This window comes from Lampetra fluviatilis, chromosome 36 (genome assembly GCF_964198595.1).
Source record: "Lampetra fluviatilis chromosome 36, kcLamFluv1.1, whole genome shotgun sequence".
In the NCBI taxonomy this organism is placed as follows: domain Eukaryota; kingdom Metazoa; phylum Chordata; class Hyperoartia; order Petromyzontiformes; family Petromyzontidae; genus Lampetra; species Lampetra fluviatilis.
In genome coordinates this window covers 3550359-3567709 of record NC_136310.1, presented here as the reverse complement: position 1 = coordinate 3567709, position 17351 = coordinate 3550359, and the positions used below count along the sequence as shown (strand labels likewise).

The 17351-nt window shown below is 42.0% G+C and overlaps 1 protein-coding gene across 7 annotated transcripts in view; it reads left to right on the top strand.

The window, feature by feature from the left end:
* LOC144945026 (ephrin type-B receptor 2-like) overlaps window positions 1-17351 on the top strand; it is a 139404-nt gene that overhangs the window by 57445 nt on the left and 64608 nt on the right. For all 7 annotated transcript variants that reach the window (XM_078873195.1, XM_078873194.1, XM_078873193.1 and 4 more), the window contains exon 4: window positions 7631-7786. In XM_078873195.1, coding sequence (XP_078729321.1) covers window positions 7631-7786 — 156 coding nt within the window. The remainder of the gene's footprint in view (window positions 1-7630; window positions 7787-17351) is intronic.

The following is a 17351-nucleotide window of genomic DNA, read 5'->3' as shown; positions in this document are numbered from 1 at the left end:
TGAATATGAAATTATACTTATTTGGCTCTCAAATTTTTTTTGGGGGGGGACTGAATTTATCCCAGTACATGAATGCAGTTTTTAAGTTTCAATTTTGGTGTTGGTGTCAGAAAAAACATTTAAAATGTATTTACAATATTTATTAGGAGAATGGCATTGCTTTGCAACTAATTGCACAGCGATGAAGGAAACGTCGCTCTCGAGCTCGTGTTAAAGTTCTCACCAACAATTCGGCTAGATACATGTAAAACTGAGCTGCCTTTTTGTTCATCGAAATTTGCAAATGAACACCAAGACACTACCGTGCATATACCGTCTTTAGGACCACTTAGATGTGCACGTGTGCATGGCGAGGAGTGGTGGCACGGCAGTTATCGCCGTTCAGATTTGACTGCATCATCGTTTGTCGGCAGATAATTGGCATCTGTTGCCTTGGCATAGATCTGCCCGTTTGCCAGGAGGTAAAGATGCAGCCCTGCTGTTGCTTGCCCGTTCCGCTCCCGGTGGCAGAGCCTCCACTCGACTGAGCTAAAAAGTACTCCCTCTAGAGGGTACTTGGCCTACTCTTCCACCCTGGCCAGATGTCTCGGAAGAGGAGGTGGGAGCACCCACACTTTGCCCTACCACACGTGACCTCCTGTCGTCGTTCCCATTTACAACGCTCATGATTGGCTCGTGGAAATGGTTCCAGAGTAGACAATGGAGGCCAGTTGTTTGCGACATGGGTAGCATACTAACCTTAATAGTTCACTCATGCCACTTGCCACCGCAGTCGGTCCAGGCTAAACGCGATATATTTGCATCTCTTGGTTTTTTTTACGCGAGCGTGCACGTGTGTGTGTTTGCGTGCACGCACACTTACATTTGTGAGTGTGGCTGTGGTGGGTTTTTTTTGCGTGTGTTTGTGTGTGTATGACTTTATTTCTTTTTTTCTGTAAGCCATCACAGCTCTGAGCATTGTGTGTACCTTCTCGGTAATTAGCATTGGAAATGTATTGCTCGTGTTCAGTGTTTAAGGGGGTGATTAAGTGGCAAGCTGAAAATAGGTTCTTTTCAGAGAGGGCCTGTATAGCCAGCATTCCCATTGAACTTCTTTCACAAGCAGAAAATGAGCTGTCAGCCTTAAGAGTTGCCTTAAAAGTGTACAAATGAGGTGCATAAGAAATTAGGCTCTTAGAAGTTGCCCTTTCTTCTGGCATCTGCAAAGGACCATGCATATGTTGCTGAAGTTCCTGAAGCCCCGAGCTTTTGGTGGCATCAGCATTTCAGAAAGGACCAAGATCTGCTTGCAAGCCGCTGCGCTGGGGTTTTTTTGTGGACTTAAATAAAAAAAGTGTCCAGGCCAGATTGCCTTTAATCTCCTCCTCTTACGAATAAAGAAACACGTGGCGGCTGTTTCCCCCCCCACCCTTATTCTTTTTGCGATCGGGAGCTCAACATTTTGTTGTAGTGCACCAGGAAACAGCTTTTATTAGAAGCCAACAATGTGGGACAAAAACAGGTTTGATCGGTGACGTCATTGGCAGACTTTATGTAGCGATTGAAAAGCTTCCCCGCACGTACTTGTGTGTTGAATTTTTTTTGTACCGTACGTAGCCAACCGTGCTAATTCCATGGCAGCCTTGTTCGGAAGAAAGGTGAATTGCGGCATTGACGATTGAGCGCAATCCATAAAATAAGCAAACTTTGCACATTTATATGATGAAAAAAAAAACTTCAATTAAAGCAGCATACGTCGCTAATTCAAGTTTTCAAGTTTCATTTATTAGGTATAGCCCTGTGAGCCATGCGGCTCTTGAGTCGGGTGCAGCCGCAACAAACAAAATATGAACAGAGAACATCTTAAAGCGACGAACGCGCAACAGAAATATCCTGGATAAACCAGCAAAAGGTGGCTAATTGACTTTGTCATGCAAAAAAACATAACTATAGCTCAGAGACATGCATGTCCAGGAGTGGAATCCAGGTACCACGTGTGAAAGATGTGCAAACAAATGCCACGTGAACATATTCCAAACCTACCTGTTGTACTGCTTATTTTTACTTGCTGTATATATATTGAAATGTATACTTTGCACACATTTGTAGATATCTTTCATCCACCCACTCTGAATCCAAGTGACAGGATTGATTCTAAGCATACCTCGACAAATCTGGCTGTAATAACTGCGGCGTACCACGATCAATGCGGTAAATATCACAGTGACCAGATTTACAACGTGGAGCACAGGTGACGATCACATGTTAATATTAACATCGGTTGGAAAGCTGTAGTTTCTAGATGTCCTTGTACAGCAGGTTGGTGCTATAACAAAACCAAGGGGTCATTTGCATGACCCCGTCTTCAATATTCCTGCAATTCTTCTTGGAAGCCAAGCCATGTAAACACCCATTCACTAATTGTTGCTGCCCTTGGCCTAGCCAACGTTAATCACGAAGTTCCTATGTTAAATCCACTTGAAGGCGGTCGTGTTTATCGGGTACAAAGGTAGCCCTTTTCATACGTGGCATTTTCCAGACTTGTAACAGCACGGTTCTGTTTAACGTCGATTTTTTTTTTATGCTTTTACTATGAAGCCAAGATGGCTCAAGGAAACGCCTTCAGATGGAATTTGCAAATCCTATGAATTGTTGCCGTAACTAAACCATCTTAATTACATAATTGTATGGGAGGAGCAGAAAAAAAGGGTTCCATGTGAATAAACGTTGGCAAAACGTTTGCCCGGTTGGACGTCTGCTCTATAGCGAGTGCCTATAACTAGCAACATGTGTGAGCAACGGTTAAAAGAAATGAATGAGAATGAATTAAACTTTGCCACGTGAGTTTTTTGGAGCAACTCCACAATGTGCGTAATAATATGTATATACGTTTTTATTTATCCAGCAAAGTCTCGCCGAGTGGCAAGACCTATTAGCGAGCTTTCGTATATTTGGATCTCTGGCCAATTTCTGAGTGACTATCTATGACTGATGAATACAACACAAAAAAAACGTTCCCCCGAGAGAAAACCAACACCTGTCACTAGATTACACCAGTAACGTTTGTGCGGACAGTCCATGCGCATAGTGTAGGTCAATCCACTGCCGGATTAAAGGTGTCCTCGCCATCTCTCACAATCCTGCCATGTTGATGATCTATCTGGCACCTGCGCACTCACTGATTTCATGGCTCCCAAACTGCCAGCCCCAAAGGACGGTCCTCTCCGATACATTCCGTTATCTTGACTGCCACTCAATCGTTGTTCCTGGCCATTGCCCATGCCCGCTTACTATTTACGTGCGATTACAAATATATACATACAGCGACACGAAACTCATTACATCTTCAATTAAAGGGAGATTTCGTGATTTTGCTAAGAAAAGGAATGCAATGTTCGACGGAGAAAAGCTGCAAACGGAAGAAAATACGCTTACATGAATGTTCATGCAATCTTAGAAAACGAATCTATAGAATAGGCGATTATTATTCTTTTGAATACACAGCACACAGCGTTAAAGTCAAAACACAACTATTTTAAGACATTCAGCTGTTTTGAATGAAATGTACGCTTATGGGTAGCAGCTGCATTAGATAAGGCATTGGTACACAGTATTCTTGTTACACTTGCATTAATTAGTTTTTGGCTTGACTCTTATCTCTTGCCATACTTCTTAATAAGCACAGTTGCTTATTTTTTTTGGCGACGGCTTTCGCTGCGAGCGCGCACGTGTGTGTGTGTGTGACATGTACAGTTGACGATAAATTGACACTTGAGTTCACGTATTTCATTGAGCCGTCGCCACGTTAGACACTGCACATTCCATTTCGGAGACACAGTGGAATGTGTGTGTGTGTGTCTCGGGACAAAAGCTGCAGATTGATCATAGTTCCAATTTCGAAATAATGATGGGGACGGGGAGCACAGGCGAGTGTGTCCGCGATAACCCGGATGGCATTGCCGCGAACAAAAAACCATTGTGTCTCGCAAGCTGGGTCTTCTCGCCACCGCATACCGTCTGCTATGACACAAGGATCCGAAGAAGCTTGGTCAATGACTGTAAAATAGCGCAAAGCTGAAAACCACACGCATGATCCTGCCAGGATTAATGTTTGGGATAACTCGGGGGGGGGGTGGTGGGGAGAATGGAAAGGATGAGCACAGTCGAACAAACGCAAGTCTGAGCCGCGTTGACTGCTGAGAAACAAGCGAAAGGATGTGGGCAGGATGTGGTGGAATAGACGAGCAAAAAAAAACAACTCTGAAAATTATTAACGCCGCCTCCATAACCGTACACGTATATATATGTGAACACTGTCGGGATGCTACCGTTGTGTCGTGGTTAGCACACGGGAGTTGCAATGCAGAGGTCAAGAGTCGGTTTCGGTTTCCTGGCATGGCAATTGAAATAATGGAGCGAGTTTCTTAAATCCCACTAATTCCCCCCAAAGTAGATTTTTTTTTTTTGGTAAATTATCGTAGAAGAGGAAACAATCCACGGGTGTATTTTTTTTTCACATTAAGTTTGGTTAAAAACTTACGTGACTTGATAATTAAAATTGCAAGAAATATGTACTCAAATTTACCCCCCCCCCCACCCCCCGTTTCGCTTGGTTGCACAATAAGTTCATGAAACGTTACAATCTCGAATTCCTCGGCAGTGTTTCAGTCTGCGAAGTAACGTTACGAGATACTTGGTAATTTATTTACATAAATGTCTGACCACAAATTATCGCGGCTTTGATACTGGACAAATCGCCACCGAGGCAAAGCTACTCAATGCTAATTGTCATTTGCCCCAGACAATCATTCTACCAACGTGTTATAAATAGTTATTATCTCATTAATGATTGTAACTGTATAGGTGAGTGCACATTATTATCCAATGACATGTCTTTTGGATTGCAGTTCATTAATGGCGTTTGACATGTGCCACTGTAAATGAAAGGGCATAGCTCCGTAATATGTTTGGCGTAGAATCTGTGCCAAATATCCTCTTGTGAAATTGACCATTCAGTGTCCAATTTAGCGCGATAAAGTCATGCTCGGTCTTGTTTTAAAATTCAAACCCCAGTTTTTTTATGATTGTTAAAGAGTCCATCACCTTTAATAAATGGAAAAATGTCAAATTCCACTTTTTGGTTTCATCGTATCATACTGCAGTTAACACTTGTCTTCAGAATCCATGAAAAAAGGTTGCTCTACAGCAGGGGTCTGCAACCAAGATAATAAGAGGAGCCACTTTTTTTTGTTCAATGAAAAAAAACTCAACATTTCAAGAGGCGCAATGCACGTGGTGAATCCGAGATGGTGGTCCGTAATAAATAACCCCATAAAGCAGTCCTCAAAGAGCCGCGTGCGAACCCGGAGCCGCGGTCCTGATATTTAATCATTCGCCGCCAAATCCAATTGCTAACCCGCTTACCATTTATTTCTGAAGAAATTGTGCTCGCGTATTTTCCGTACTGGATTTGTCAACCCTTTCCACCCCCGCCCCCCCCCCACCCCCCCATTATGAAATTATTCATTTCCTAGCAACTTTACCAACGATCGGTTAATTCGTGCAACAACTTTCCAAATAATTTTCGATGATACAAATATAATCGTGTGTCTGCTGCAGTAAGTTCAGAGATTTAGAGTTGACACACAGACAACTTATTTGTTCCAAGAGATTGAGTAAAACTATTAATAGAGGAACAACTCAGGAAGTTGAATGATTATCCTTGTACAATGCACGCTTACCCTCTTAGAGACCTTAGCCTTTGGCATAGAAATAACAAAATGTATCATTGTCCTCACAATACATTACCAGGCAATAGAGGCTCCTGCCACTGCTGCATGTGTATGTGTGTGCGAGTGAGTGTGCATGCGTGAACGTGTGTGAGAGGAGCGAGTGTGTTATTGTGAGGATACACCACTCCTGGCTTTGATTCTCAGCGGGAACTGGGCTACCTTTAGGTTAGGTGAGCCTAAAATGACTTGCGTTTGAAGGGTGGGTTCTGGCGTTACCGTGATGTGGTGATGCTATGACACACCGTACAATTTCAGATAACCATGATCATCTTATTGTACATTGTATGAAATTATCCTAGCTCATTTTGTTCTTCTTTAAAACATTATTTACTGACAAGATACCTATAAAATTAGAAAATTCACTGATTAAGGTAGAGAAATTTCAAGAACAATACAAAACACGTGAAATTCAATTACAAAGTTATGAAAACTAAATTTACATCTACGTAACTTTACCGAAAGACCCAAAGAGTATAAATTGTCACGTTGTGAAATTTGACGTAATTTCATATCAGGGAAAATGATACCATGGCAATCTGAGTGGTGACACGGGATGGTAATCCAAAGCCGAATAGGATGCTGACCATTTGAATCCATGTTTCACTTACTGGCCATAATAGGTGCTCACAAATAACGCTTCATCGGGTTTGGTGGTACTTTGGGTAAAGTGCTTAACTCACAGCCAAAAGATTGTGAATAAAATGTTAAATTCCAGACTGGGATCGACTCAGCCCACCTTCTCTCCAGTATTGAATACATATCATCATTCTGTACTAACCGATTGGGGGACTGACTCTACAAATAGAATGTCATTTCATCTGCTAGCACAAGACTTCCACTTGTTGTTGTTGTTTATGTACACACGTTGACTTCGTGATATGTAACTCTGTGTATAATGTTAAGTGTTTGCCTGACCTTGTCCTATGAGTACAACTACTAAATCTCAAAAGCTATATATTTTTTCGAGAACAAATTCGAATATATATAAATACTTGTGCACAATTGCAGCATTTTAGTATTTCCAGAAAATCATTAGGATTTACATTGGTCACTCTGTCTATATTTGAGACTAAATTAAATACGTTACTTTAAGATAGTGATGAAAAGAACTCCAATTAAACTGTCAATGAAGAGAGTAGTTTCAACCACATGTTACCTTTGCGTTGTTTGGTGTGCTCATGGTGTGTGTTGTCTAACCTGTGCTAATTTTGAACGTTGCATTTGGTATGAAATTACTTCCTAAACTGAGATGATCTAAAATGCCCCTGTGTTCTGGCACTATGAGACACTGCATTGGAGGTACAGCATACATGATAATTAACACCGATGATGATGATGATGAAAATTAGATTTAGATAGAAACATCCAGATGCTGCCATGGTGTAGTATTTAGCACACCAGACTTGCAACACCAAGTTCACTGGTTCAATCAATGGACAAGACTCTTTAATCCCCCTCTCATCTGTCCATCCAGCGATATAAATGGGTACATGACGGTTAGTCAATCAGAATGGCCATGTGTGATGGGTTAAAGTGAAAGATACTTTCATCTGTTCTCACTTTTTCTCTTAGAGCCAGCATGTCAGAGTAGGCCATCCAGATGGGTCATCTGTGCGAGGCTTTTCGTGACCCCCATGTCGCATGTACAGACGGAGCTGATTCATTGCCGTTTTCAGTCTCGGTTAAAAAGGGTTGACAAACGGAAGCGACACAAACAAGACGGTGAATCGTGACAATTCGTAGGCCAATCTCATTTAGGGCCCTATCAACACGTGTGTGCGTGCGTGCATGCATGCGCGGTGTACACGCGCGCCCATTACACACGTGCGTTGTCGCGTTGCCTTTCTGTCGGTGTGCAGCGTGCCCCCTCGGGACGTTCAAGCCGCAGCAGGGAGAGCACGAGTGCCAGCAGTGTCCGCCCGGCAGCCGCATGTCGTCCGTTGGCGGAACGAGCTGCGTGTGTCGCAACGGTCACTTCCGCGCCCCCTCCGACCCCCCGGACATGCCCTGCACCAGTGAGTGTCGCGGAATTGCATCTCGCATGCCGCCCCCCCCCACCCCAACCCCCGTCGCGCGTCACAATCATCCGCCCGTTATTAGCGGCGCCGCCGCCGTTCAGCCGCCGGTTACCGCGCGCGTGCCCGGTTGCCTCGGGCGACCGCCTGCGTTATCGGCTGCGTTGCGTCGCCCCGAGAGGGAATGTGTTTGGGTCAGGGCCACGAGCAAAGTCGTCCCCTCGCAGTTCGAATGTGCAATGGGTTTGGGCCCTTTTCTCCGTTAGAGTCCCTGCGCCATTGGTGGAAATGGCAAACGCCGAATGGTGGAGGTTCATTCCTTGACCGGTTATCTCTGTCGTCTGTCCATGAATTGATACTTGTTTTATTGACCCGGAGTGATGATAGGTTTAATCGGCCGTCAACCAAGGCTGGAACTCATAACCTTCCAATATGTGAGTTGGGTAACGATAACCATAGCCTCTCAGGAATTTATATATATATGGACATTTAGGGCATACATTGCTCTTGTAGATCTGACTGGGTGATGATCTGATCAGAGCAAGCAACTCGCAATTGCATGTTGGAATTTCAAATCCAGGTTGGGAGGTACCTCATCAACCTGTCGTTGTTGATAAAAATGAACACCACTGTGGGTTGAAATAAATTCAAAGAATTTTCTCTTCACATGAATTAAAACATTGTCAGTTTGATCCTTTTGAATGCTATATCTAGCTCGTAATACAGTATACCCTTATTATTACAATACATGTCTAACGTGTGTGTGGAAACACCTATCGAATAGATGCAAATATGTAACATTCCTCTTATTTACATTTTGAAAATGAACACGTACATCTGAACACCCCTAGAGATATAACGATTCTTGAATGAGCATAATTTTAATCCATTAAATCAACCCACTTATGTAGCATCTGTTCTCGGCATTCAGCGATTGACCTTTTCCATTAACAATGGTCAGAAAATACTTTTACAAAGGGCCATGACTCTGCGAGGCATGGATCTTGCCCTATGCATACCACTAAATCCTTACCCTTGTCAAGGTGTCCAAGTCCTGTAGCTCTCATGCGACCTTAGTTCTAGCCTCTAGGGCACTTTCGCGGGGATGGTTTTAAATTGCTTTGGGGCCGCCAACAGAATCTGCTTATAGTGCTCCCATCTCCCTCTGATCTGTTTCAATTTCTATCAAATGTGTATATATGTCCACCATACACAAACAAAATGTTGCTGCACCTTGCCTAACATGTCACTCTGGGTCCTTAAGAGCCTTATGAGACTCTCATGGGTTCAGGTTTTTTTCTATGATTGATTAAAGCACTCCAGCACATTGGCAATGATCCTTATTTTCACGCGTCTCTGACAATTGTAACGGCGCTTTGGTGCATGCTGAATCTGACCGGGTGATGCATTCGGCAGTCTTAGGGTCATGGGTTCAAATGCTTGTCGGCAAACGGCTCGTGCCCATCATCCTCAGGGGTTGATAAAATAGACACCACTTTGTTGGAAGTTAATCATATTTTCCCAGCTGGCTGGCTCCTGCCATGGGAACGAAACATTTCTACCATTGGCTCAGGGCCAAAATGGCACACGAGTGGAGTGCTGCCCCAGTGCTTGTTTTGAACACGGAAACCATGTGACATTTTGACAGATGCATAATACTATACAAGGCAACATAAATTACATTTAAGAGAATTCTATACCTATATAAAACATTGTAATAGTGTGTTTATACTGAAATCAGTGTTGGGTGGTACTCGTTTCCACCGACAGCCTTGAGACAGTGGTAGCATATTCTTGGTTCTTTCAGTAAAGTCACATGGAAGGGAAATAATAATATTTCCCTTCTACGTTACTTTACCGAAAGAACCAAGAATATGAATCCATGCAGTCATGAAAGCTCTAAACAGTGGTAGCAGTTTCACATTTTCATGGTTGTGACCAACCAATAATTTGAATGGGACTAGCACTGCTGCCTTCCCAGAATGTTCATGGCAATGTGCATATGTTGTCATATGAAATTGACATGTTCAGCGTTGGAGCTAGAATCTTAACACTCCGTTGAAATCAGTTCCACACAATTGCATGTGCAGCGGAATTAACTGGCTTTCTTTACCCAGAAATGTGCACACCATACAGATAACATTAGGAGCACAATCCTCCATCAGCGCAGGTATTGGAAAAGCATTGGGGATTCAGGAAATTACACCATGTGTTTTAAGATGACCCCTTGGCACATTGATCTATCCCATCCCCCCCCCCCCCACGAGTCTCCCGTCTCTCTCCTTTCCTTCCGCTGAACCCTCCACCCAGTCCCCGTGCTCTCTCCTTCCCCCTCTCCCAGATCTGCCTCTCGTGATTCATCCACACATCGATTGTACTTATCCTAATTGCATCACGCCACGCTGCATTCCTGGACAAAAAATGCCACGGGCGTTCCAATGATGGGTTTTTAAGATTTCTGGCCTTGGCAAAGGAAACCCCAAAGACTTCAAGAGGATAGTATAATTTGTTGGTATTTATTTTAGGTTATCTCCATGCTCAGTAGGCTCCATTTAGGCTTGCGTGCCGTGTGCTTGTTTACAAGGAAGCTGAGCACTTATGAAGAACCATCCATGGGAAATTTGGGTAATTACTAAAAGAGCAAATCTGTGAGAAAATTTTCTCAATGCACTTGCTCGCAACATTCTATGCACTTGCTCGCAACATTCTAAAGCGAATCAATAATGAGGTGATGGCTCATAATCTCCAATATAAATTACCGAAATAACCTTTCTGAATCTATAACATATCAAATATTACTTTACAGCGCTTTGTCAATACACTTGAATGAAGGCCCATCTACCAGGCGTTGTTAGATATGAAGGATTGTAGGACAACACTTCACCGTGCTGGCTCGTGTGGTCTAATGAAGGGAGGAAAGTCCAGGACCAGTTCAGTTGTCGCACACCACTGATCTTAGCCATAGCCAAGATCGAGTTTGAAGTTCAGTGCCCTAGCCACTGAACCACTGCTGAATGCCGTGTGCATCTGCATCTACCTCTTTGCATTCAAACACCGATCTCTTATCTGAAGCACGTGTTGGATTTTGTTAAGTGTTAAATTATTACTATTGAATATCTGTACAGCATATGCTTTGTATAATATTCATACACATGTGTTTGTGCATTGCCATATTGTCATTGCCTTGCCATAACCTTGGCAGGTTGACAATGCCGTATAAAAGCAATTTGAATCGCATAGTGCTCTAAGCAAGGTCGTCCAAAGGAGGCGACAATAATTCGGTAATTTTTTTTCTCTCCCTGCCATCGCTTTATTAGTGGATGCTTGGGGTGAGAGGGAGGAGGGTGTTGGGAGTGTTGACATTGGGGTGTCTGAGAGGGGGGGGGTCAACCCCGCACGTTAAAGCAATCATTCCAGACCTCAGACACCATCCTGACAACTCGACAAACACAGTGGCTTGTCCCAGTATCGCACACAATGTGTGTGCGCCCGCGCGCGCCTTGGGCCCTGCTATAAATTTGTAGACGAATCGATAGGGTATCTTTGGCGCGGCTAGATGGGAGAACTAGCACAAATCTGAGACACCGCGCGCACTTTTTGTAATTAGGAATAGTTTCCGCGATAAGACGACGGGTAGAGAGGGAGGATGAAAACGCTGCCAACAGAAGCGGTCGCCAACTGCCCACAGGCGCACCGCGTGAAGGAGGCATTGGCAGTGTTTGAGACATATTAATCGAGCACGGGCGGAGCCTTGGAGAAGGCAGGACAGAGCGTTTGATCTCTGTGCGCATGTTTAAGCATCGGCCCCCTCTTGCTCAGGAGTTTCCTCTGGGCGGAATAGTTTTCTCCCGCAGTAATCAAGCAAATTAAAATTATTTCAGTGCAGGACTGCTTTGTAAAAGTTAACTTTATTTATTTATTTTACCAGGTAAAGCCCACTGAGCTACATAGCTCTTTTTGAGAAGCGACCTGGCCACAAATGATTGCTCAACGAAGCGGCTTATCACGTGGAAATGTATAGCAGCCACATGCTCTAAATGCATGTTAATTCTAAATGTGGAGGGAAAAACCGGAGGACCTAGATAAAAATCCACACGACCACGGGGAGAGCACGCAAACTCCAAATATACAGGCGTCAGGGTTAGGATCGAACCCGTGATCTCCTTTATACCCAGGCAAAGTAGTTAACATGTTGCCACCGTAGTTGGTCTATGGAAAGACTGGCTCTGAGCTATAATAATGGGAGCTTTTGCAATTGATTCAGGACCATAAATTGAGATAAACACAACCCTGGTGCCTTAACTGTGAATTGAAATGTCTTCCATTATATGCTTGTGAATCCTTCGACTTAAAAGGATTCCGTCAGGTTATAATTGCAGTCATTAACGATCCCTTGCTGCAATTAGGTGTCATTGTTTGACAAGGCGGATAGCAAAAACACGCGTTTGTGGAAAACAAATACATTTGCAATTAGGGTTCGATTGTTAAAGGCGGAGTTTTGAAAGAGCAATGTGAACGCGGCAGTTCGATTTAGCTCGCTTAAAATGGATAATTAAAATAAACAACAATAACAAGGGGCGGTTTTACGTAATGCAATTCGAAAGTTGTAGGTCAGGAATCAATTCTTTTTTTAGGTCAACTATCTTCAAAGGGAATGCGACAGAACAGATTATTGGAATGGATTCCGATTTTGTAGTTATTTGGCGCGGTGAAAAACTGCCTCTGAAAAATAAGCGCAAACCCATTTCGCGGTGATTGAATTTTTATTCCATTTCTCAAGGGCGCACCGGGTGGGAGGTTTGTACCTGCTCGTGAATTTCACTACCCTTGCTTGTGAGTGACGGCACAACACAATTTGAGCTGTGCGCAGCAATTAGAGGATGTGGCTTCTGGAGATAGCAATTTGTTTTTTTTTAAATCCTTTATATTAAGTTCGCTTGCTTGCTTGCGTGCTTGCTTGCTTGCTTACGACCGTGCAAATCTTTCGGTCGTTTTTTAACCCACTTCCCATGATCCAATCGAGCTGACATTTTTCACACAGACTCGTTGTGCGAGACAATTAATGTTCGTGAAAAATGTTTTCCAAAATTTTACACTGTTTAGAGAAAACAAATTAAATATTTAATTACCAATTGCTTAATACTGGCCGACAATCATCTGACCCATAGGTGGCAGCCATCTCAAGCCAGAGGACGAGAGGACTCTCGCCGCCACGCATATAAAGGATTTATAGTGAAAAACTTTGTTTTTACGGGTTATACTTATTTGCTTTCTAAGCCAATCATTTAGAGCAGCGGTTCTTAACCTTTACTGTAGTCTTGCACCCCATTGGTGCTCAATCGTTAAACCATGCATATTGTTAATACATATTTAGGTTTGATGAAACAAAGCAGTTGTACTGACGTGTCCATGCTGAGTTTGTGTTTTCGACGGTTTGCCTTCTAAAACATTCTGGCCATGTCTCGCACCCCCATAAAGGGCATCTAGCACCCCCAGGGGGTGCGTGCACCCCCCCCCCCCCCCCCAGGTTAAGAACCACTGGTTTAGAGGTTTATTTTTTGAGAAGCATTTGCATTTTCCCCAATTGCAATGAATTTTAGTTTTCCTATCGGTATCATTTGAGACGTTGGTATGGATGCATAATCTTAAAATGCCCTTTGGCTTCCAGTATTGATCTAATGCGAAGCTATCTCTGCAAGTAATTTGCAGAGCAGTGAAAACAATGTATGCTCTTCAACCTCTTGACATTAACAGGTCTCCCTATCTCAGTGGACCCTTGCCTTGTTTATTGTAATATATAAATATGTTAGAATATATAAATATATAATGACCCCGAGCTAGAGTGTGTGTCATCATGTGGAGATGAAATCGGCACTCTGTGTTTGTTAGAGTGCGATGTTGAATCACTCCGGTCCATTGTTAACGTATTACCCTTTTTATTTCACGTCTATTATGTAATTGATTGCATTAGAGTCGGTTAGGTGTCTCAGAGACCCAATGCCATTATCAGGCTTCTAAGGTGACGTCTCTAACACTACCAGTTCATACCCAGAGGTGAAATAGAATGAACTTTGCTCTCTTCTACATAGTTCTCACGTAATCTGACGACACAAGTGTTTGCACTCGATTATAACGAAATGAATTGCCACTACGTCCCATACTTTGGTCTCCACATGCAAAAATATTTTTACAAAAAAGTACGTTGTACACAAATCGCCTTGGCTGCTTGTCCCTCTAGGAGTGCATTTATCACTAATTGTGTAATTCAATGTCTCATCAGTAGACAGACTTTCTTGAAGCAACGCTGGTGAACTACATGATGTTAATGAAGGCAAGGAACGCCACCTCTTACATATGGGTTTCATTTAATTTACAATGTATACAATACTGATAATTTTGTGATACATGTTTTGACCATTGACTACATTGGCAAAAACATTTGTCATCTGTTGGCGATGCTCTATTTTTTTATTTTGCATATACGGTAAATCATTTTGATATTACATCTGTTTAGTCAATATATGAATGAGATTATAAAGTATTTCAGCCCATTATTCATCCAGAGTTGATGATGACTGCTGCACTCAGAGACTGGCAACTGCCGTGAGAATGTTGAATTTCCACCACGAGATTGATGCTCATCATGTAGAAGAGAATTGCTGCAACGCATTTTGAGTGCAGCTTATATAATACAATCCTCTTCCATAGGAATGTGGGGATTTTATCGTTGTCCTATATTGAATGGCATTTCGTCGGCACGTAATGTGAAGCAAATAGACCTTGCATCTGATTCGTGCTGCGGCTTGTTTGCTATCCAAACTACAACTAGGGCATTCTGGGACCGTGGCTGTTTTTATTTTTCTTAACCAATCACAAGCATCTCATTCACATTTGACCTTCATAATTTCCCCGAACAAGCTACACATTTTGAGACAGTGCTTAAGCCAATTGGCCCTATGCAAATACGTGTAATAGCCTTGTGATTAAAGTGTATATGCGCGTCCTCGTTTGAGCCAGACAAACGATACCGTTATTCATAACAATAGCTTGCATAATAGAAATTCGCGGGTAATCAGACACACTTTTTAGATACTGCCTGCGATATTTTGCCAGCCTCTTTCATTGTGTCGTGTTGATCGCGATTAATTGCGAAATCAGAGTCACATTGCACAATCAGTCCCTGCTTTTCCAGGGCAATTATCTACGAATATGGTTTCCCACAACAAGAGTAATGGTCCCCATTGTGCATAAGTGTAATTGTAAGCTTCATTTCAAGAATGAGACGTTATGCCCCAAGTACGAGATTGGAAACCTTGCCTTGTTGGCAATAAAAAAGATGAACAAAACACACATTTTTGGGCACTTGACCCTGTAATACAATAGTAGAATCTGTACAATGGCATTCATTATATATGTACAATGCAGTAAATGAAATTGGTATTTTGTTTCTGGCAAACCATTCCTAATTTTGCATGCCAAAGGAAAGTCGTTTTTTTTGTCAAATACCATTATTAATGAAGAAACTATGAGACAATGTGGATTTCAATCATGCCATCTAAATGCAAATTAAAATAGAGAAGCTGCGATAACTTTAATTGCAATGCCGACTGAAAATTGTAGTGTGAATATCTGTATAGGACTTTATTGCTGTAGTCAAAAGTGAAGTAACCCAGATGCATTTAAAAATAAACTTTTAATTCCTCAAAGGTCTTGAGATCGACCCCAAGACATGTTGTTGTTGTCCAATAACATTCTGGCAATCATAGTTCTCTACTGACATCACAGTTGTCAATATTCACTCGTTTTAAAGGAATTGATGTGATAAACCAATGAAATAAAGAAGTAAGCATTGGCAGGATGGAGTGATGTTAGAAAAGACAACGTGGTTATGAAAGAGAAATTGCCTCCTGTGCCTCCATAAGAATTTGTTTTGTACTGGTATATATCTCCTGGATCAACAACACTGACAAGTAGAAAATCAAAATTTTAAAAAAATATGCCAAGTGTACAGAGAGATGCATGCTGGGATTATTTCGAGAGGCAAGTGTCCGTCAATATAAATCGGAGACATAGTGACTGATGACAAATAAGTGGGCTTTGCCAGGATAAATCCCTGCAAGAGACAATAGATCGTTAATTTTCGATTTAAAGCTTTCGTGACTGCAGGGATTCATCTTCTTGGTTCTTTCGCTAAGTCACGTAGAAGGGAAATAATAAAATAATAAAAATTAAACATAATCAAATAATTCTCACGACGTTTCGGCCACAACGCAAGCAGCCGTCCTCAGGTGTAGAACAGGTCTGTCGGAAAGACAACGTCTGAATGCGCATAGACAATAGATCGGTCATGGAGTAGTAAGCCGAACGAGGGAACATGACCGCGGTGGAGAATGGGGCAAGGAAATCTGCTCGTGTGCAAGAGGTGAGGTGGATTATGGAACGATAGGATTGCAGGCTCACGAGCGGTGGTCAGATTGTTGGAAGGCCTTCATGCAGCGTTGGAAACATTATGGCTGGCGACGATACGCTTGCTGCCTGTTCGCACACAAACCCACAGACACAAATGTTTCGTGACCTCGGTGCAATATGACACGCATTCTTTCTTTTGGTTACATTTTCCACGCGGTGTGCACAAGTTAATGTTTTCCCACAATGCACTGCAGTGTTTTATACAATAGGTCATTGTGAACATGCATTGGTAATTTAGCTGTGTAATTGTAACATCATGAATGAAATGCCATTCTATAAATGGGTTTGTAATATAGTATTTAATTGACGATTAAAAATAATAATCGAGCAAAACAACAACAATGGTTTGTATAAAAGTATTTTTTTTCATATTAATTATACTCATAGCATCAGTTTTGCACTGATGGTAAATGTGAGGTAATAATCATAGTATTGTAATTATTGGTATTCCTTCCATGCAATAATTATATTAAATAAATTGCTTAAATTACATCGCTTTTAAATATCTATCATTTCGTTAAAAGATAATTTGTAAAGAAATACCTCGTGGTTAAACGCATTATCCAAAGACGCTCAGACTTATAAATTCTAACAACTTTTGTACAAAGTCTATGAAAACAAAATTACGAATATAAAAGTTTTCTGTCATATTTATGCACCATCATCTATATACATTAAATATTCTAATTATTCCACTGGAATATAAAATCATGAACCCCTACGACAAAACACTTGGCAGGACCTTCTTGGCAAAAAATCCATGAGACTCTGAGTCTTTCCTGGGTAAGTACGAATACAAAGCAATTTTAAGCTTTAAAAAAATCAATTTAATATGAGCACATCACGTAACTTTTAATGATAATGGGGCATAATACGAAACGGCTTCATTGACGATGTATGTTTGTACAATGTTCTCAACAGCCTGATTCATATTGAAGGATTACGATTTAGAGTTCATGACACAAGTTATTTGGATGTTCTAAACGATGTGTTCATTGTAGAAGATGAGTCTTTGTTGCGCATAGTATTTTTAATTGGTGTGCACAGCGCCTCTAACATTGTGTGATTGGTCTCCACTTACTCCAAGCTAAATGCA